Below are 23,317 nucleotides of genomic sequence, written 5' to 3'. Positions count from 1 at the left end.
GCAAGGAACACAGAGGTATATTTATTATTCAAAAGACCATCAACGTGGAAGTGGCCTGGGATTTTTTTTGGATGCGATGCTGTGGTGATCCAACCAAAAAATGCTGGAAAAATAAAGCGTGCGTACTTCCCTCCCAAAAGAGAAAAATCAATGCGCATGACATTATGCAGCAAGAGCAAAGCTCAAAATCACCCCTTAGATAATTATTAGTACACAATTAGTTTATTAACAGAGTCTAAAAGGCACATAATTTAAAATATAAAATGATGCTGAAAAGCTTCATTCATGACCATGGTCATGGCTATGCAAACGACTTCATTGAAATACGCTCCCAGTGCAACTGATGGCAGCTAAGTGTTAATTGCCTTTATTCAAACCTTAGCTGGATTTTTGTTCATGAATATCCTGAATTCACAAGGACACACAGTGGACTGGATCGAATCAAACAGGATGTGATAAAGGAGAAAGTTTTACTCACCGTAGGTAGCTGGCTGGAGAGAAGATGACCATCCTGACTCAGCATATTAGACACCATGATGGCTGGAAGGTCCATGTTCTGATAGGAATATGCTGGTATCAGGCTATTTGGAGGGAGGCTGTGGCACAGTGAATGATACCCAGTTTCATGGTCCACCAAGTGAAGGAGGGAGGGCTCCGGGAGGTTAGGAGGAGTTATAGGAGGGATTTCATAGTCTTCATTAGTCTCACTCTGACCATTATACGTCTGAAATAGTAAAAGGGCCTTTTTCAATGTGTTACTCACTTGTTACTTCAGCAAAAGAAAACAACAGCGTTGTGATGAAAAAAAACCCCACCACTACCATCACCACCAACAAAAAGAAACCCACAACCAGATAATACAGTAATGGCTAAAGACAATTCCCAGTCTTGGACATAAACAGCATGCTGTAGTTAATATCTAGATCAGCCCAAATCAAACGGAAACTGAGGCCCAAGCCTCAGTTTCTATTAGTAATGTATACCCTGTCTATCCATTCTGCTCTGTAGAACTCTCATCTACCTCCATGGAAAATTCCATGAATGGATCGATGTCAAGATATGACCCAAAGAACCCAATCTGCAAATGGGGCTCTAAGGCCTGGCCTACAGTAGGGAGCTATTTTAAATAACCCCTCTTAGGTCGAATTAATATGTGGAGCGTCTACACTAACAAGCCCGTTATTTCGAAATCTGTACCGCTTTCCTTGGGGAATAACGCTAATTTCAAAATAGTTATTTCAAAATAATGGTAGTGTGGATGGTCTGGTGCGGCTATTTCAAAATAGCAACTCTCCAGAGTAATCCGAAGTAATTCCTCCCCAGTGCTTCCTGGGGCTCTAAGTCGAGGTAGCGCGACCACATTAACGGAGCCAGCCTCAGACTAATTTCGAGGCTCCCCCGTAGTGGGGACACACTAGTTCAATTTTGTTATTTCAGGAGATATTAAATTGATTTTAGTTATTTCGGAATAGTTTCCTAGTGTAGATGTGCCCTAAGCAAGCAGGCATAAATCTGGTAGCTATCCATACATGGCTGCATTTCTGACTTTGGACGCACAAATAAGTGTGCAATATTTATGACTTGGATTTTCAAAGGGACTTTGGGGAATTAAGCACTCTACCCCCATGAGAAGTCAGTCGCACCTGAGGACCAAATTTCTGTAGGCTCCTGGGAAAGATCCAGCAGTTATGTACCAGTTGAGTGACCAAGTCAGAAATGTGGCTGTGGCATGGTTGGTTTGGTTTTGAAAATGAGTCTCATTTGGCTGTCCTCTACATGGACACCTCCCCATATTTATTGTGCAAAGCTTTTTAAGAATAAAAACATCACACCACTAGATCTTTTCCCAATGATACTATCTTGAACACAAATATCAAGACAGTTTTATCACAATCAATTCCAGTTTGGCGGGATTTATTACAAAAATTTCCCTGACCTGTGTTAAAAATTAATCTGGAATTGCGCCCATGTAATTCTTCTGAGACAAAACATAGTAGATCTACAGTAAATTTAAAATAAAAGTGACTCTTCCAATAAGATTGTTAATTATGGCATGGAAGAACATTATAATATTTTCTATTTTAAAGAGAAAGCTTACCCAAAACCTAGTCAATGTCACTATGGCATATGAAATCCTGGTTATTCCTAGTGTTATAAACATGGATTTTAAGTTAAGTTTTGAAGATCACTTAGTTTCATGGTTGGATTTTCATTGAATAATTAAAACCAGCAATCCATGTGTGCAAAAACAGTTAAACACTGTAGACTATTAAGCCATTGCCCCCAAACTCTCACACAAATCCTCACCTTCCATGACCCCAGTTTAAAAATAATACAGTAACAGATTTATGCAACTTGAATTCTAAAGTCGTTATGAAAGGCAGCAGAGAGCAAGAGAAGAAGAGGCGGTTTGAAATTTCATTAAACACTGGTCGGAGAGTGCATCAGATGGAGGGAAACACGCTGCATAGCACCCCCCCCCCTTCGTCATTCTGCCCAAACTAAAAATGTGCAATATCTTTAGCTAAAGGAGATCCTCCCTTTCTTTCATGTCTCCCCTCTGGTGCTCACTGGACACCACTGCAACAGAGATAGTGATAGGAACCCTTGTTGTGGGGCCAATCCCGTGATGTACATGCACCCCAAATGCCCACTGACTTCACAAGAAATGGAGGCTCCACGTCTAAGCTGCTGTGCATTAGGATCAACACAGTTGCAGTTAAGTGGAGATTCCAGTTCCCTTGTTCTTGCAGCCAACTTGTCTAGCTCAGAGATCCCATTGGAAGGGGCTGCACATAAAAGGTAGCGTTGCCAGATGGTTTCACAAAAAATACCAAACAAAAAAACCCCTAAAAAAAACAAAAACAAACAAACAAAAACACCACACAGGGAAAAAATTGTGTTGAGCAAAAAAAACCAGGGCCGAAATGCAGTCGCCTTGGGAAACACAGAAAATACCGGACATTTTAGATGAGCAGTATATTCTGAATTTTTTTTCCCAGATGGAAGGTGAAAATACCGGGCAGTCCGGTTCAATACAGGACACTTGGTAACCCTAATAAAAGGGTCTAAGGCCGATGGATTCCATGTAATAGGTCCGGTAGTTAGTTCTCATTTGGGATCCACAGTTTGATGTGAACTGATTCTTCCCCAGATATTTTAGAAGATTTTATTCCATGGCATCGGGAGAGGGATTTGAATAAACTATTGCACAGCAAACTTCTGCCCGCTGGGTTATTTTGGTACCAGGTATATAAGCAAGTGGCTTTGCTATACTTAACTAAATTATGTAAAATCCACTCCAAGTTTCCCTAAGCTCTCTTCACAAACATATGTTTCTTGTGTTTCTGCAGAGAGGCTTTGAGGAGGTTTTGTTGGGAGTATAGAAAACCTGTCATCCCTGTTCACACTTTCTGCACCTTTCTGTCTCCTCACGTCTATTTAGCGTAGAAAATCAGAACGGTCAGAACCACAAAGCTTTCCACATCACAACAGTATTACGCAACATATCAAAATCAGGATCAAAGCAGCACACAATCAGAATCAGGTTAGACAATATCCAATCAACATAATCAGACTTCATGCCCACAACCATTGGCACCGTATCAGCTAAGCACATTTTCCAAGCCAATGTTTGCTCTACACATGCTTTATGTAGACGGCTTGAAAGATAAGTAGCTAGATACTGTACATAGGTGGAACGCATTATGATGCTGTATTGTAATACACACTCTTTACTTTCACAGGTTGGGAAGGGCTGAATCCCAGAGCACAAGCAGTGGTCTGTCACAACTGAAGAAATGCTGCCCTCTAAAACTCCTGTCTCAGTAACAGCCAGCTCAGTTTCCTCAGGAAGTGTGTTATACAACATATTTGGCATTCTAATGTTATTTTAGATTAAATTATGCTGTACACGAGGTTATATTTTAAATAAGATACACGATGTTAAAGTTGAAGTTTAAATGTTACATTTTAATTATTTACTCACATAAACTTCTCCTCTAATCTGAGTTCAAGCCCACTCATCTCGTCAGGGGCTGAAAGATGTCACCGGAGTGAAACTCAGTTGGTCACTGATGCTGCGAACGTGGAAGGACAGGGCTTCCCACCTTCTGGTGAGCCGTGTTTGCAGACGGCACCTCGGTGGTTTCAAAGACCAAGCCCCCCCAGCCTGGCTAGCTTGTGACTCTCAAGCTGGAGCCTGACTGTGACTTTCAAAACGACGAGGGGCTGAGAAATGAGAGCAGCTGTTGAAAGGATTCTGGCGGAATTCAAGCTGTGGCCACCTCTTGGCCATCCTGCCAGCAGGTACCACGTGCTGTCCCCACCACGGCACGCCAGGGACGCCAGGACCCCATGCACTCATTCTGCTTTGGCCCAGATACCACTGCATGTGCTGCCACCAGGAAGCAGAGCCACAGATCCCTGGTGAGATCATATCCCTCTCTCGTTGAATCCAAGGAAGGCCAGGCTGGGAGAAGTCAAGTCCTGCCCACTGTGCTGAGGAGGAGCCAAGCAGGCCTGGACCATCCCTGGACAGGTGTGTCCCCCTCCCGCTCTTAAAACCCTCTAGCGATGGGGATCCTACCACCTCTCTCTGAAGCCTGTCCCAGAGCTGCCCTGTCTTTAGAGAGCCTTCCCTGATATCCAGCCTAAATCTCCTGCTGTGGATAAATTCCATCACCTCTTGCCCTGTGATCACCATCAGCTCCCTGTAAACTGAGCATGTGTGCAGCCACTCAGGAGAGATTCCAATGCCGGGAATTAGCAGAGCGCCCACAGCTGGGTTTTGTTCCTGCTAGTGGTGCACATTTGCACAGGCCTTGGTGCACATAACAAACGTTATTCCACACATGGATGGAAAAGATTAGAGGGAACATTGATCACCATCAATGATAACAGTCCTTAACTGACTGATTGACCCCACTCCGCCCCAACACACATCTCAAAGTCCTATTCTCTCTCAACTAAACGTGCCTGTTTTTTTAAACCTTTCACAATCGCTCAGGTAGTTTAAACCTTTGGTCGCTGTTGTTGCTCTCCTCTGGACTCTCCAATGTGTTGACACGGGAATTGGACACCGTGGCAAACCCACTGGGATAGATACTCGCTGTGCCTTCCATACAACACGCATGTAAATATCGCCAGGAATTCTGTTCACTTTTCCCCAACTGTACCACACTGCTCACCTGCAACTTCATAGAATCCTAGAACTGGAAGGGATCTCGAGAGGCCATCGAGTCCGGTCCCCTGCCCTCACGGGATCCACTCTAATCCCCAGCAGCCTTTCAGCAGCACCACAGCAGCAGCACCCAGTTATTGCCACAGGGTGAGTAATGGGAGCAGAAGCCGTTCCACTTCCTGGTCAATAGTAGAGCCTACTTTATGGACCAGCATAAATAAAAGTGCACTACAGAACGGGCAGCGGTGTGAATGGGCTCCGGGGGCGTCAGAACTGCTGTACGTCAGCCACCCAAGGCTGTGGGGCGTGTGTGAAAGCTGACTCGGTACCTTTCTCTTCCACGCTGTGGAGCCCACTGCTCTTTCTGGAAGGGGCTCTAGGTCCAGCAACCTGGGGTGGGCGGGGGGTGAGTCCTGTTAGCACCATAAAAAGAGATGAGCTGCTGGAGGGCGACTGTGGAATGCCCGAGGTTCACATGGGTCTTCAAGGAGCTGCTCTCTGTGTGTGTGGGGGGAGGGGGTCTGACCCTGGACTACTCCCTCCGTCTGTGTGCTGCTGTGAGGGAAGCAAAGTTCTCTCCCTGGCAGATAGGAATGGGCAGGAAACGCTGAGAAGAGAACCCTGGAGTTTCCCATCCCCTGTACATTAGCAGGCCACCTAGAGGATAGTTTAGGCCTGTGATAGGAAGAGTGCTGGCCTTTTCTGAAGAGCCCAGTATTCAGTGACTAAAGGGTTAAACTCAGGTAGCTAGGGGGTGTTGGCAGGGAGCCAGGAGAGCCAATGGGAGAAGGTATTGAGATATACCAGCCTGCTGTTTTTCTGTGTGTGAATTTAAACCGAGAGCTGGGTACAAGATGGACTGAACCAGGCAGAACTATCATGCCTACAAAGAATACGGGCATGGAAATGGACTGGACCATGAAGCACAGATCGTGGGTAGATAGGAAAATGTCTATTCAGACGCGATCAGGTTATTTCTTTTGTTTTGTTGTTTGATGAAACTCCCCTGTGCTGAGTCCATGTGCCCCCCCATACACTGTAATTAAGCTGAAATTGCAGTTCTTCTAGGTTTACAGCTAGCCAGCCCCATCCTAGGAGTGTTGTTACCAAGATCCTGACCTGACCGTGAACTTGGGATTCAATTCTCCTTTGAAACATGCTGACTATCCAATGACCCCAACTCTCCACTAAGTCATCTTCCCTGTGATTATCTGCTCGGATTCAGGCATTTCAGCCAATCTCAGAGGATAATATTCACAGTTAGAAGGGGAGATTTTCAGCATTACTGCAGGCAAATATTTGCTCTGTGAAATTACATTCAGAGGCAAACTTGAGTCCATGAGAGAAAGCGTCAGAGACTGTATTTTGGTGAACTACAAGAAACACGGGGAACGTGGTGATCCACCCACCCTGACAGCAGAGACAACGCAAAAGTTGATGGACCTTGGTTTTCTAGTCCAGTCCCCTGCAGGGCTAAGTCTTACCTAAACTATTCTTGACAGGAATAAGTCAAACTGGCTCTTAAAAATCTCCCTTCCACTTCCTAAGAGAGCCTGCTTTTAAGCTACAAGAAAGAAGCCCCAGCACACACTCCTCTAGACACCTAGTTACTGGAACAATCTCGCTAGCTCATTTTCCGGTTGATGTGTCCTCCCTCGATCCTAAAAACTAGTCAGGGTCAGCTCTAGCCCAGCTGTACTTGGAGCACAACCTAACATGTAGGGCAGTGATTCCCAATCTTTTTCCCATGGAGGAACCCCTAAAATAATTTTTCATATCCCAAGGAACCCCTACCTATGAAAACATTTGTTTGGCCAGAAAAAGTTGACAGCAGGGAGCACAATTCAATTACTGCTAAATTATTGTAAAGAAAATGTATTTGTAAAGTGTTGTTTATATATATATATATATTATGTCAGCTTACACTGTAAGAACTTTTTATTTATTTATTTATTCCACGATTTCTCGCGGAACCCCTGACAACAGTCTGTGGAACCCCAGAGTTCCGCGGAACCCTGCTTGGGAAACATTGATGTAGGAGGAGGGAGCCTCAACGCCTCATCATCCCCAACCCCTGTCCTGGGGCAAGGTCAGCCCCCTAAGGCCTTTTCTTAATACACAAGGCTGGTGATAGCCCCAGGTGGTGAGAGTGCATGGCAGTTCCTGCCTCCAGGGGAACTGGGAGTAGGTGGCCCAGAGCTGACTCCTCAGGGCTAAGCCCCAAGGGCTCCCTGTGGGCTAAGAGCAGGGTCTCTTTCTCCAGGAACATAGACGTTTGGGAGGTGACTGGAGGAAGGATTTCAGGAGAATCAACAGGTAGGTCTCCTTTGAGCTCCTCCTTCATCATACTCCATCCCCAAAGGCCAGAAGGCTTGCTGCCTGAAAGTTAGAGCCGCTTCAAAAGAGGAGAAGCCAGATAACCACACAGCTTGCTAATGCACAGGGATTACAATTTCTTTCAAGCAACAAACCTCATAGCAATTATACAGCATGTCACTTGCATATGGACTATGGGAGAATAAATCTCTCAGGGCAACTAAGATCTATTTGCTTCTTGAGTCACGGGGAAGTTTGCCATAAACGGTCACTGTGGTAGCTATACCGAAAATCGCCCCACGGAACTTCTAATCCACCCACAATCCTCAGTGTGTACTAAACAGTCAGGACACAGGGAGGAATGTGGGGATGGCGGGGACTTGGTTAAGTGAATGGCTCTGCGAACATGGGACACATGAGGAGAAAAGGGGGTTGAAATATCGTGATCATGTGAGAGGCACAAGTTCATAACTGAATGACAACATGAGTATTCCTAAGAAATCTTTCCCCTGCCCCTCTAAAATCTGATTTCCGAGCCCATCTTTGATTTGTCCAGAGTCCAAGGCATGAGATTTCACTAACCTTGGCAGATTTACAAGGGCACCATTTTTGGCAACAATTAATTGTTCATAAACTGCTTCTCCCACACTATAAACACAAACATTCATTATCGTGTCTCATTTGTGTCTTCTTCAGGCATGTCTGCCATAAGCAAGAACTAGGAAATTCTACTTAGCACCTTGTCATTTAGGATGGAAGCTCCCTCATTTCTATCCTGTTTATGGGACTGAGCTGCAAAATAAACTGTCATGAAAAGAAAACAGCGAGATGGGAGTGGGCATCAACTTCCCTGCCTCCTCGCCTCCCGCCAGTCCCAGCCGAGCTCACCACTTTCCACCACACGTCTCCTCTGCTGCTCCCTCGGCCCTTTGCAGAGGTACCTTTGAATTCAATAGCTGCAGCACTGCAGTGTTTGCTGTGGACCAAGCCTGCCAAGGACACACCCTGGTAATGGTGGCAGATGGACGTTGGACCCACGCAAAAAACGAGAAGCATGAAAGAAGGAGGTAAGAGCTCTCTTGATGTCATAGGAAAAGGCCCCCTGCTGGTGCAGAAGCAGCGGGCAGGGCCACATGCCCCTCCATGCCCCCTTGGCGTGATGTTTCTGCATAACACTGATGGATAAGGTGATCTTTAACATCTGGGATTTCAAACCCTCAGTGCCAAAGAACTGAAGCAGCACTGATTTTCTGCATCAGCAGGCTTGTGTGTTGGGAATGGAAATTGATTTGCTTCATCTTAGGGTGTAGAGATCTAGCCTGTTCTCCATTAATGTACATGGCACAAGAAAATAGGATACCTTCTGCTATATTTAGAATACACCATGAGATACGCAGAGACCCACAACCCTCCTAACAGTCACAGCTGTGAATTACTGGGCCTATGAATACATTGAGCAGAGTTGGCTGAACATTCTACAGAGACATGTGCGAGTAGTGGTTCATATACAAATTGCTAATTGCCTTTGATGATATTCACTGTCCTTCTCCCTCGCTTGCTGCAAACATTCACGTGCACAAGTTGTTGTTCACCAGAATGCTGGGGGAAGGGGAAAGGCGCACCGAGACGGGTGAAGAACTACATTTCCAACGCAACTGTTGGGCAGTTCCAAACGGACGATGTGGAAATTGTCTTTCTAAGAGTTTTAAAGAGAAGGCTAATATCCAGCTTACAATGGAAGGCAAGATTCAACCTTAACTATGGCTCCTCTGAATAATACCAACTCTCAACAGGACCTAAAATCCCAACGACCGTTGATAAAGATGTGGCTTTTGTACCATGGGCAAGTTATTTATGGGTTTATAGAGGATACATTTAAATAGCAAGAAAGTTGGAAAACGTGTTGTCAAAATCATCTCTGATGAGAACTTCCATCTCCGTACTTCATTTAGGCTGGTGTAAGTAAGGGGGGAGAGAGGACATGAGGAGGACAATGATGATGAATTATCTGTGTTATAGACATGCCCAGAGATCTGATCAGGGCTTTGTGCTAGGTGTTCCTAAGTGACCAGAGCAGCAAGTGAACAGGAGCAGGTAACCGGAGACTTTTGCAAGGTAGTTTAGAGGGGGGTTTCAACTGTCCCCATACTGACTGGGTACACGTCAGCTCAGGACGGGAGGCAGAGATAAAGTTTCTTGATATCTTAAATGACTGCAGCTTGGAACAGCTGCTACTGGAACCCACAAGAGAAGAGGCAGTTCTTGACTGGTCATAAATGGAGTGCAGGCTCTGGTGCAAGAGGTGAATATAGCCGGATGCTAGAAACAGTGCCAACATTGCCCAGGGAGGTTGTGGAGTCTCCATCTCTGGAGATATTTAAGAGCAGTTTAGACAGACATCTATCAGGGATGGTCTAGATGGTTCTAGGTCCTGCCGTGGGAGCATCATGCCGACTGGACATGATGACCTCTCAGGATCCCTTCCTGTTCCAGTATTCTATGATTTTATTATTAATATAAATACAATTTCACGTCTCTGTGGCGGGAAAGCACCACAGCAGTCCAACACTATGGCATTTAATTTTAGGAAGAAGAACTACACAAAAACGAGTAGGTTAGTTAAAACAGAAATTAAAAGGTACAGTGCCAAAAAAAAAATAAAAAAAATCCCTGCAAGCTGCATGGAAGCTTTTCAAAGACTCCATAATAGAGTCTAAAATTAAATGTGTACCCAGAATTTTTAAAAACACAAATCACATAGTAAAAAGACCTAAAAGTGCCACCGTGGCTTAACAGACAAGTAAAAGAAGTGGTGAGAGATAAAAAGGAATCATTAAAAAGTGGAAATTCAATCCCAGTGAGGAAAATAGAAATAAGCATAAACTGTCAAATGAAGTGTACAAATGTAATTAAGAAGGCCAAAAAGGAATCTGAAGAACAGATAGCCAAAAACTCTAAAAAGTAGTAAGTAGCAGGTTTAAAACAAACAAAAGGGAGTACTTTTTCATACAATGCACAGTTGACATGTGGAACTCCTTGCCAGAGGACACTGTTAAGGCCAAGAAAATCAAAGGGTTCAAAAAAGAGCTAGATAAATTCATGGAGGTTAGGTCCATCAATGGCTATTAGCCAGGGGGTAGGAATGGTGTCCCTAGCCTCTGTTTGTCAGAAGCTGGGAATGGGCCATAGGGGAGGGATGACTTATTCTGTTCATTTCCTCTGGGGGACCTGGTATTGGCCAGTGTTGGAAGACAGGACACTGGATCAGATGGACCTTTGGTCTGACCCAGTCTGGCCCTTCTTATGGTACAGAAGAAAGTCTTGGCCCCAAGACCTTATGCTCCAAGACCATGATCCTGCAAAGATTTCCATTCAGTGGCACGATCCAGTCTGCACATGAAAAATCTTTGGAGAGTCAGAACCTACCTAAAATCTTATCATATAAATAGAAGCATACACTGAATCTTGACTTTGATTCTCCCAGCTCCAGCTGGCTTACATCACGGCCTCCAAGGGAAAATTAAAAATGTTGCTATGTACAATCTGTAGCAAAAGAAACCAACTCTATTTGCAGGTTTTTAAACAGTCTCTCAACTCCCCTTCCTTTTTTAAAAAAACAGTATCTTACCCAGAACTGAAATCCTGTCAGAGACCGTGGATAGCAGAGAACTATAACTTCTTATTATGTGTGTAGTGATTTTATGAATTCAGTGGGGAATGAAATGCAATTTTGTCAGACTTGTCTGTGTTTATAATGACCAAGTCAAATTAATCATTGTGGATAATACTCCTGTGTCAGCCATTCAAGAGATTTTTTAATAGAATTTTTCTGATTCATGTCTTGCAGTACATCAGATCTGTAGTACCGCAGCACTTCTAAAAATCAGTGCAATTATGGCTTCTTGTTGGCCTGTCATTTTCTTGGAATAAAAATGTCTCTGCCGAAGTCACACGCTGCACATAAACCAAAATGAAAAACAAAAATATAGTTACAATTAGTCTTGATTTTTTAAAACGATTGACTGTCTTTTGGAGGCCATTTCTTACAGGCAATACAGAAAAGTGCAGTGCATGGTCCTGAAGATGGGCTGTTTTATCACCACACACACCAATTTTGTGCTGGTTGTCATTCTTCCTTTGACTGTGCTGTGAATTAGTGTTTTTGTGGCTAAGAAAATGATTAGCCTCTAGAACAAACAAAGAATAGGTAATGGGTTTACAGTCAACTTATTGTGTCTATTAAAAATGTATCCAGGAAAATCCAGACCGGTCCCAGAGGGCTCTTGTTCAGGAAAATCTCTGGTTCAAGACAAGGTTACTGTTACCATAAACGCAGATAATACATGCATGAAAGCAGTAATGCAGCATGCAACGGTATATAAAGGATTAGTAATGCTACTTTTATCCTGTTTTGTGAGGATAGAGACCTAGAATTCCCTAGTGAAAAACCAGAAATGAGTTTTGGAAGTAGTTACCCTCAGGAATCAAGAGGAAAACATTGTAATTCACCACCATTCCCAACTTTTCCTGCTTTGTTAGTAGGCTTTCTAAAGTACAGCAATTGCTTGGTAAAGGGGTACCCAAAAGGAGCCCAGCAGAGCTGTGGAATGTGCCCAAATACAAATTTACACAAAGATTTGGGGACAATTTCTCCCTCCAAATACATGCTCTCAAGCCCCAGTGACTTCATCTACGAGGAGAATGGACCCTTCGATAGGAACAGCATTTCAAAATAATAGAGGAAAGAACGGAAAGCAAGCACATTATAGGAACCACCGCCATACTGGATCAGATCAACAGGTCACTGAGACAAGTCTCCTGCCTCTGAAAGTGGCCAGACCAGATACTTCACAATAAATCCATAATGAACCATAATAGAATAACCTGTCCCTCGGACAAACTTCTTCTTACTAGAACTTGTCAGCCTGCAGCTGGCTTATGCAGAGTTTGGCCTTTCCATATTATGTATAATTTACCTATAGATGTTCTTGTCATCTGTAGAAATGTCTAATTCTTCCAAAGTGGCTATTAAGTTCTTGGCCTCAATATTTAGTGAGTGCCACAGAACAATTATACAGAGTGTAAAAAGTGTTTCCTTCGACAGGGTGTAAGTTTGTTGCCTTTGGTTTTTCATGCAAACATCTACTGAGAAGACAGGGTAAACACGAAGGCCTGTCACATTTTGGTTCATCAGCACATCCCAGAACTTCAAAATTCTCATGTCCTGCAGGGTGAATTCTGTTGAGCAACCTTGAGCTCCCGTGAGAAAGACTCTTCCCTCACTGAGCAGACTGGAAAAGGGCCACAGTGCTGTCGGTGAGATTTCTGCAGATGCTGATCTTGCTGGCTTATATAGCTTTTGAGCAACACTGACCATGTCTGAGAAACCCCATCCTCTGTCTTTGCAGACAGACTGGGGACTCGTCAGAGTCATGTGACCCAGAATGCTTTTCTCCGCCTGTGCTGGATGAGTAGGGTTGCCAGATGGTTTGAACAAAAATACTTGGACACACTTGACGTTACATCACAATCTACAATACATGTTATTTATTAAATACCGGACATTGATATTTTCTCAATTTGTTTCCCAAACAGAAAGCTCAAATACTGGCAACCCTATGGACGTGACCATTTGGATGTGACCATTTCATTTGGATGAGTTGAACTGTTGCTCCCCTTGGCTATTCATGCTATTGGCTTAAGAGGGTTTGCTTACGTAATGCAGAGGAAGGTTCTGTCTATATTAGGGATGAATTACGCAGCCAAATGCCAGCAACTTAGCTGGTGTCAACTGGTAGTGCTCCGGTCCACCCATCTTCATTAGCAAAGGGTTCATCAAATACGGATGTTTGCTAACAGTGATGGGACCAGACACGCTCCCTTATTGTTCTAGTATCTTGGGCTGGTCTGGAGAAAAGAAATATTAAAATACAACGTTCAAGAATATCATGCACCTGCGTATTTGAGAAGTGCACATTTTATATTGTTTTTCATTCATGGTTTACTGCCCATGCATAACAAGATGTTCCAAGTATTGCGTAGGGATGCATTGTTGGACCATACCTATTTTGTGCTGAGCAAAGGCTGCAGTACATGTTTATATATAATGCAGGGCATGCAGGTGAAAAGATATGGTTGCTAGAAAACAGTAATGGAATTCATGCAGGAAAGAATAAGTAACAAGCACTCGAAGAAATTAATCCAACCTGGCTCCAGTGGAGCAGGAAAACAGAGTATCCAAAGCAGGAAGAATACTACTCTGCACTATGAATATTCTCTTTCCCTTTCCATCGGACATAAATTCTGTACTCCAGGGAAATATTAAGTGGTTCTCAAGAAGTTGTGCCAATTTTAATGGATACTTTGGAGTAGGTTTCAGCAGGCCTCCTATATCCCGCTGAGCGGGACCACTATGCACTGCACTTGGCAGTGTTACAAGGGATTTCAGTAAACACTACTTTATTTCAGGCTCTGTGGAATTCAAATAATCAAATATTGCTCCTAGGAAAGGGTTACATGCTACTTTGATTCACCTACAGTTTCTGCCCAAATGTCCCATATTTTTTCTTACTTTGTCCATGAGGATTCAAGATAGAAGGAGCCAAGTGCTGCATGATCATTCACCCCCAAATCTTGTGCTCACACAAAATGGTGTATGCGTATCAACTAGTGTGAGACTAATGGGGCCATTCACAGGAGCATGTGGATTTTTGAAAGCATATAAGAGATGCCCTGAAAATAGGATTGTTTCCCATATCAGATGCTCAGTGAATATACTGAATGTTCCCACAAAATGACCCACCAGTACATAACGGGTATATCCTGGTGTCTGTGTATCTGTCCGTCTGTGTCCCTCACACACACAACCTGCACCTCCCATTTACAGATTGATCTTTTGTACTCCATGATGTATTATTATAGATACAAAATCTCCCGGAGTTTGGAACAGGAAAAGGAAGATTGATAGTGGCCATATTATGCACAATACCAAGACACCTCCGGGGAGGTGGAATGGGGGAGGCATGGTAGCTGTTTAACAATGCACAGCAAAAGTGACTGGGATTTTTACACAGGGAGTGAAGAATAATGCAGGTCACTGAAAAGAGGACGTTTCAGGTGGAAATTTGAGCCACAGAGTAAGAGTTAACACCAGGATTAACATGCAGAAAGTTCCATGATCTATTTAATAACCCTACATGGTCCTGCCTTTGATTTTTACCTCCCATCCAAGATAGGAGCATGCGAGGGACTTCTCGGTGACAAGGCCTGGACCAATGAAACAGCTGCTGAACACCATGGCAAGATGAACCTGGACTGTGCCCTGCATCTTGGATGTTACCATTTATTTCTGTAAAAATACTGAAGAGCTTCTGCTATGACTGAGGCATTAACCATAAACTAGACGGAACCCAGCAGCGCAAGCAAGCCATTCTCCATCCGTCCTGTCAGCTTCTCAGCACCAGTTCTGTGACGCTCTGAGTGCTAAGGAATACAGGGCCAACCCTGGTCCTGCTTAAGCGAGTGCCAGATCTCCCGTTGGCTGCAGCGTGCCTGGGGCGTGGCTCACTCTGAGGAAGACGCTGAAATAAAGCTGAAGCGTCACTGAGACGGGCTGAGCTGAACCCCGCACCCGCATAAACAGGCGCAGCTCCATGAATGCCGGGGTCCTACTGTCAGCACAAGCAGAGGCCGCAGGGCCGCTGAGCTGCCACTGAGCTGCTCGCCTGGCCCAGCCTTAGGGCAAGGCGAGCAAGGTGGTTGCCTTGGGCCCCGCGCGGCCCGGCTCTGCTCGGTGCCCGCCCGCCCGCTCACTGTCCTGGCTGGGAGCCGCCCGGCTGTGTGGCACAGCCAATCACGCTGTGCAGCCTCAGACCCCGCGCTCCTTGGCCAGGCCTGACTCTGGAGAGGTCTACACAGCAATGAAAGACCTGTGACTGGCCCAGCTCAGCCATCTTTGTTTGGGTCACAGAGCCTTGGGTCCAGCCTGAGCCTCAACGTTTCTATGCTGCCATTTGACAGCCCCACAGCCCGATATGGAGTGAGTTAACCTAGACTCCCCGACTCGGTGCTGCAGGGTTTGAGCGCGCTGTCCACCTCCCCCCTCCGTCTGGGGAGGGGGAGTCCTTCCCTCCGTCTCAGAACCCAGCAGAACACAGCTCATGTGCTGGGTCTGTGCAAACAGCGCAGGGGTTAGCCCGGATACCGTCCCAAACACCCTCGGAGAGGGGCTGAATAACCCAGGCCTGCTAGGGCAAGCATTTGCCACGGGTTCTAAAGGAGTCTGGCTCCAAACGCCCTCTGACCAGCACTGGGAGCAGAGTGCCCATTAGGAGTTATTGTCTGTAGCGTCTAGTGTCTAGGAGAGCCAGTCGTGGGCTACAAGCCCTTTGTTCTAAGGTCCGTGGTGTCCAACACGCTTGCCACATGCGGCTATTTGCCTGGTTGAGCAGGGCTAGTTCCCTAGAGCCACTCTAGTGGCTACCGCGTCAGAACTGGTTGAACTCCACGGTTCTAAGAGCTGTACAAATACAAAGCAACACAATGGACCCTGCCTAACGCCAAAAGGCCCATTGCATGATGGAATCAGATCGCACCTAACTTACTTACTTCTCGAGTTAGCGTTGGAGCCCAAAAAGCCAACTGACAGGGTTTCAAACGGGCTGGGGGGGGGGGGGGGGGGTAAAGCAGAAAGAAAAACCTAACAAAATACAATGGAAGCAATGCCAGCTCCCTGCCCCAGACCTGACGTCTCTGATTAGCACAAGTAGCACAGGCGATCTCCGGGAAAGCCTGCATAATGTGGTGCAATCTAGCACCTCCCCCAGGGTGCCCAGCTGCTGTAGAAGCAATTTCACAGCTCATCATCCATTATGAGATTAAAATAATTTTTTTCCTCCCGTGAAGTATTAATAAATTGTGCAGGCAGCCCAGAGTCGGTGCCGTTTCTACACATGGTAGTGAATCACCTACCTAGTTATTTCTTAATGGATGGTGTCTCGGTAGCTCTCCTTATCCTGTCACTTAAGAAACCGAACACAAAAATCTGTTGCTGTTTGCATTGTACCCTGCGTGCCAGGAAGCTCACGCTGTAACAGCCGGACAATGATAACCAGGACTAGGGGAGGGTGGAAGATGCTCTAGTGGATTCCCATGGGAAGTATATAAATCCACACTGGCTACTACAGAACACCCCCAAACATCCATGTCGATCAATACAAAAGAGGAAATGCACTTAAAAAAACTAGTCCAAGTCTGTGTTCAAATCCCTTCTAGAATTCATTTCCATTCCCGTGGGGGGCAAAGTCACCGAAGCAGCACTGATATGATACAGGCGCCTTGCAACACACAGTGGAGTTGTAAAGCCAAAGTCAGAGCACCACTAATGGGTCTTTGAACACCTCTGCTTTATTACAGCAACCCACGGCTAATGGCTTCAGCAAATATGTGTTTATCCAGAGCGTTGGACACGCCTGTCGCATGAGCAGCCACGTGCTGCTTTTATACGCGCGCATGCACACACACACACACATACACACACACACGCGCACACACGTCTCTCTCCAAACAAGAGTAGCTGGAAAGACCTCACCAATCGTTTCATCTTCAGACTGTCTAGCAGCTGTAAGCAGGGGTAACGGCAATTAAAGGGGGCTTGTATCCTGGGTCTCCCACCTCTGAGGTGGCTGCCCTAACCACTGTGGTGTTCCATCTCTGCTGGCCGGTGCCTGTTGCACTCTGGCTCAGCGCTGGCCCAGACCCAGAGTGTGAGAATAAACCCATCGTGCAGTGGTTGGGGCCCCAAGGTCCATGCTCTTGCTCCAGTCACCCTACCAGGGAGCAGCTCCACCAGGTGAGACTGAGGGCGCCACACACCAGAGTATCCCTCGGCCCTGTGGTGAGAGCACTCATCAGAGAGGACTCAATCAGGTCTCCCACCTCTCCGTACCTCTGGCAACAGGGTGGGGAAGGGAACTGAACCTGGGTCTCCCGTATCTTAGCTGAGTACACGAACCACTGGGCTAAAAGCTAGAAGGCGAGCGCATCCCATCCCCGCCTCTTCCTCCAGCCCATCTCTTGCAAAATAGTCAAGGAACCACCTGGAGTTCGGTGCCATCCCTGAGCATGCCCCCCTATGGCCAGCATCTCCCACTGGCTTGCACAGGCAGGGAGCTCTCGCATTCTGGCTTTCATGGCTGTGATTTTTCCTAGCTCCTACAATTAGACGCTGTGTCACACAACCTGACTTTTTAATGGCATTCAGCCCTCAGTGACCTGGAATGGAACAAGCACCTGGTGCAGGTGGCGTCATTTCAAAAGGAGAAAAGTAGAAATGAAGGCAACCAAAAAAAAAAATTCCAATCAGCAAGAAAAGTGAGGCCGATGTGAAGCCCTTTCCAGCAGGAACACTGTACTTGCTTTGGTCTAGAACATGAGCCCAGAAACAGCAGAGCAACTAGTTCAGACGTCCCGCGCGGAGAATACATATTGCATACTTACAGCAAGGAGCATCTGCATGTTTGCAGATCAGCAAGGCCGTGATTCGGAACAGCAGATGGCTTCAAACAGGCAAACGTTACTGATGAGTTTGGAATACAACACAGTATTCCAAACGGTGGAAACGGTGCAACACCGTAGCTCGGGGAAAGGAATAAAAGTAAAGCCTGGCTTGGTTCGGGGTTAGGAAATATAACCCCAGTCCAAGGGCAATAACGGTGACAAACTTCTCGCTAAAAGAGGAACGGGGAAACTTTCAGCAAGTCACTTTGAGGGTTTTTTTAGAAGACTTTTGTATTGAGCGTGACCAAATACACACCATGAATCTGAAGCCACAACGATAAGGAGCTAGCGCCTCACTAGGACCGAATGGGAGGGGTAAGAGTCCTTCTAAATCATGTTTTTATTCTATCCTGGAGCGGGGGAACTCAGAATGGCCCCCAGAGAAAATGAAAGCAGCTGAGGGGCTGCTCTCTGTTATGCCAACCTGAGCAACATCTCAAGAGCCGCATTTCCAGAGACTGGGTAATGAGACTCTGCCCCAGGCATGACCCATATGCAGGGTGGGTGGGAACAGGTAGCACAGAAGAATTAGAGGAGTGACAAGGACTTTACCTCCCCTGAGACTTCAGCAGCTCTAACCCTAGCAAATATCAGACTTGCAAACGCACTAGGAAGAAAGGTAAATTGTTGTGGACACATCTATAACCCATTGTCCAGAATGGCCACCTGTCCACCTGGGAACAGATAACAGCAGCCGTAGCCAGCCACTGCTCTTCGTTACGATCACACTGCGGAAATGGGCATCGCAGGCACGGCCAAGACTGACTTACAATTCATGAATTATCGTTCCAGATACTTGCAGATCCGGGGGAAAGGTCAAAGCACAGTTCCTCAAGGAACAGATGAGGGGATGGGAGGATTTAAATCAGTGGCGGACAAGCTGTGGCCCAGGAGTCACATGCACCCCATCGGGACTCTGTGTGTAGCCCATGAGACATTTTGGGTGTGTCTACACTACCACGTTTTGTTGACAACATTTATGTCGACACCCAAAAGTTGACAAAACAAAAGTTGCCAGAGGGAGTTCACACTTGCTCCCTCTGTCGACAGATCATGTCCACTTTGGGGGCACCATCATGGGCATTGTGGGCAGCGCATTGTGGGTATGCATCCCACAGTGGAGCGTTGTGGGAAGGCAGAACTGATCCCTGGACATCTTAGGATTCTCTTTGAATTCTCCTAAAGCCTCCTCAGCTGCTGGGAGCAGCATCATGAGTAGCTCTGTGAGCTCCCTGTGCTGAGGAATGTCAGAGCAGCACAGCGTCTGTTCCCCTCCCCCTGCAGTAGTGGCCTGCCTGCCGCTGTGTTCCTAGTGCAGGGCAGAACAAGAGCAGTCCAATCATTTGTTCTTTGTTTGTTCCCCAAATGGAGCAGCTCACTCCGGGGGAGGGGCACATGCCTGCAGGGCAGCAAAGGTCACAAAACACTGAGCACAGCCATCAGGGCAGGCATTGTGGGATACTGACGGAAGCCAATTCTGTCAACGAAACAAATAGCAGAGTCCACAATGGCTCTTGGGGAGAGGAAAAGAAAATAAGATAAGGCTCTCTTGGGGTGGAAGTTTTTTGTTGCCAAAACTGGGTGTTTCTCCTATTGCGGACAAAACTTGGTAGTGTAGACAAAACCTTTGTTTGCCATTGCCCATACACAGGGTTGCCAGACTCGGCTGGTTTCCCTTTGTTTATTTGGTTTACTATTGATATTAAAGTTACATGCACGTACAGCAAGCCCATGTGAAGTGAGGTGCATGCTGGCTGCACATACCGTTGACTGAGAGAGCCACCCACTCGCTCTGCATCCAATCAAAGCGTTGCCATGGTTCAATCATGGTTCATGCCCCACCCACTCTAAGGACACCAGCGCAGTTACCAAAACTGCCCAGGAGACCGTCTTGGTTATGACAATGTTGTGGCCCGCTCACAAGCCTACGTTACCCATTGCTGACAAACCATTGCCAGTATCGCCTAACTCACCAAGTACAAGCACAACCTGGCTGAAGCCAGGAGTTCATCAGCCTGGAGTGAGACGAGTTAGCAAGTAGAGCCCAAGAAAACCTGCCAGGCAGTGAGGGGCGGGAATCTGCTACAAATGATTCACTCATTAAGGGACTTGGGAAGGTTTTCCTAACAAAGCAGCTGAAGAGGGGGAAGGGAAATGCAAGGGGAGGCAGCAAGCTACAGTAAAAAGGGAACTAAAATAAATGAGATGGTACAGTTGGTCATGGAGTCAAAATGCTAAGACTTGTGTTAAGTGCCTGGACTTCCCCAGCGTATCCTGGGGTTTTAGCTGACATCTTCCAAATATTAGTCTATTCCAGGCCTGTGCCTTCCCATAAGCAGGAGCAGGTGCAGTCAGAATGGAGTGCTTATGCTGTTCATATCTGCATCTGTCATCACTGCAACCAACGTTTCTCCTGGATGCTTACCAGCCTTCATCAGAAGCACATTTATTCCTCTCTGCTGGCCCAGCCTCATGTCTACACCGAGTGGACCAGAGTTCTTACCAAGTGCAGCTAGCAAAGGAATCGACATGTGAGCCAAATCATTTTGTCTCTCACTCTGGCTTCCCTGACACAAAACCTTTTCCTCTTTTCTTTCACGCTAGCCAAAGCAGCGCAGGAAGAATATTGATAATCAGGCATCACTACAGAAAACAACTGATGGGAAAGAAAAGGGTGTTACTTAAAAAAAAAAAAAAAAACCAAACCATGGACGTTTCTCCATATCCTTGATATTAAAATTCTAAATAAAGGGCAATAAGGAGTATTATGCAGAACGGTCGTTGGTGTTCAGAAATTAACAACACAGCATGCTCTGCTTGAAGAACTCTGGAGAGCTTTCTGCATTTTATACAGCTGCTCTCCTTTTGTGATCCACAGCATCTCTATGCAAGCATGATCAATTCATTCCCTATGTTGCGCTCAAGCGCATGGTAATTTTTGCCTTTATATGCAGTTTTTCATTTGACATTTTATGAGCCCGTTTTCCCAGAGAAACTTATCGAATTGCACGTCCAGTGTTTGCCTACTGCTTGTCATTCGAGTGTGCCAGCATATGCATTTACTCGCAAAGCCCATGCAGACTGGGCAGTGATGCACGTGGAGGGGTAACATCTCCCTCTTGCTCATGGAGGCATGCAGAACAGGGATCAGCTTTCTAACACGCCGGCACTGAGTGCATAAGCATTCTACACAAGCATTCTACTGACTTTGTGGGGCCACCAGCCTCTAGAACGTCACTGCTGAATTCAAGGAGAATTTGGCTTTTCTTGTTAGTATCAGTGGAATAACGAAGGGGTGGCAAATGTGGAGGAAAATCCTGCTCTTGGGTGGCCAAGTGGGTTGGCAGGTCAGAGAAAACAGAGGCCATCTTCCTTGCCTTTTGGGAGCAGGACGGGATTTCAAATGCTGGGCACCCAGACTGGTGCTCAAGAGAGTCAGAGCCATCAGGCTGGGAGTATGCGGTCAGCATCATGCATTAAAAGGGATGTACCCGACTGCAAGAATGATGTGCTCCAGTGGGCCCTGCCCGGGCAACATGGCTCAAGATCCATCACAACTGTGGCTCTCCTCAGCTGCGTCCATGACAGCGAGAGCAAGGCTCTGCCCGCAGAACGGCCAGTGAGCCAGTCAGCCCGTTTCCTTCTCACTGCTCTGCCAGAGCCCCAGAAGCAGCCCCGAGTGCCTCATGCACAGACAGAAGACTGTTCAAGCATGCTAGACAGCGGAGTAGCTCATAGAATCCTAGAACCCATCAGGGCCGGTCCCTGGCAGGACCAAGTGCCATCTAAGACCATCCCGGACGGATGTCTGTCCAACCTGCTCTTAAATATCTCCAGTGATGGAGATGCCACAACCTCCACAGGCAACTCATTCCCGTGGTTCACCACCCTGGCAGGCAGGAAGTTTTTCTTAATGTCCAAACTAAACCTCCCTTATTGCAGTTTAAGCCCTTTGCTTCTTGTCCTGTCCTCAGAGGCCAAGGAGAACATTTTTTCTCCCTCCTTGTGACACCCTTTAGATACCTGAAAAGTTCTCTCATGTCCCCTCTCAGCCTTCTCCTTTCCAAACTAAACAAGCCCAATTCTTTCAGCCTTCCCTCACAGGCAGTGTTCTCTGTAAGCTGCACTCTTGTGCGGGCGCTCAGGAGAGATTCCAATGCACCCCCCCCCAGCTGATTAGCAGAGCACCCACAGCTAGATGTTTTGTTTCTACTGGGGGGTAGGGATGTAAAGGAGTAACCGGTTAAGCAGTTACCCAGTAAGCATTGCCTTACCAGCATGTTTACTGGGATAACTGATTAACCAGCGCTCAGCATGGCTGCTCTGGGCTGGCTGGGCCCACCATGCTGCTGGCTGAGGGCTGCTTCAGCCACACCATGCTGCAGGCAATGTGTAGTGGATTGGTTAACATTTCTCCCCATCTTTCGTAAAATGTGGTGCCCAGAACAGGACACAATACTCCAACTGAGGGCTAATCGGCACAGAGTAGAGCGGAAGAACGACTTCTCGGGTCTTGCTCCCAACACTCCTGTGAATGCATCCCAGAATCATGTTTGCTTTTTTTGCAACAGCATCACACTGTTGACTCATTTAGCTTGTGGTCCACTCTGATCCCTAGATCTCTTTCTGCAGGACTACTTCCTAGACAGTCGCTTCCCATTTTGGAGATGGAGACAAAAGTCCACTAGGGAGGAGAAATAGTACCTCCCAACATCTCTCTCACGTACTACCCTCAGAGTCCAAAGGTGGACAGCTGGTGCCCAAGAGGTGGAAAGCCATGACCTGCAAGGGACACCACAAGCTAAGCCTTGGAATACAATAGGAAGTGGTGGCTGTAGGCAAACTCAATTATGCTAGGGTTTGTAACGTCCCTTGGCTGTACATATCCCCTGAGTTGCTGCTGGGTGCCAGGACGTTCTGTGGCATGTAAGGGCCCCCTGACATCTTAGGGCAGTTGCTTTGGAGTCTCCTACCACTCTGGCCTTATAGCACCAGGGACATGGCTGCCTCACACTGACCTGTCAAGTGGACAAGTTTTATTAAATTAACGGCTGTGAATGAACAGCGGAAAGAATTAGGATGAAGGGAAATTTGTTCTACTGTGATTTCAAGTTCTTATTTTTTTGAGTGATGCTGCACCTTCCTGGCAGAACTCTCTCATTCTGGGAGCACAATGAATGGCCTTCTTTTCTAGAAGAGACGTAGGCTATCAGCATAAGGACAAGAAGCAATGGGCTTAAATTGCGACAAGGGAAGTTCAGA

The 23,317-nt window shown here is 46.4% G+C and overlaps 1 protein-coding gene across 6 annotated transcripts in view; it reads right to left on the bottom strand.

Annotated features, from left to right (window-relative positions):
* TOX2 (TOX high mobility group box family member 2) overlaps window positions 1-23,317 on the bottom strand; it is a 256,019-nt gene that overhangs the window by 124,353 nt on the left and 108,349 nt on the right. For all 6 annotated transcript variants that reach the window (XM_075901497.1, XM_075901498.1, XM_075901495.1 and 3 more), the window contains one exon: window positions 479-724. In XM_075901497.1, coding sequence (XP_075757612.1) covers window positions 479-724 — 246 coding nt within the window. The remainder of the gene's footprint in view (window positions 1-478; window positions 725-23,317) is intronic.

This window comes from Pelodiscus sinensis, chromosome 18 (genome assembly GCF_049634645.1).
Source record: "Pelodiscus sinensis isolate JC-2024 chromosome 18, ASM4963464v1, whole genome shotgun sequence".
Taxonomy (NCBI): domain Eukaryota; kingdom Metazoa; phylum Chordata; order Testudines; family Trionychidae; genus Pelodiscus; species Pelodiscus sinensis.
Note: the sequence above shows the minus strand (reverse complement) of the source record. Positions and strands in the feature narration are given on the sequence as shown.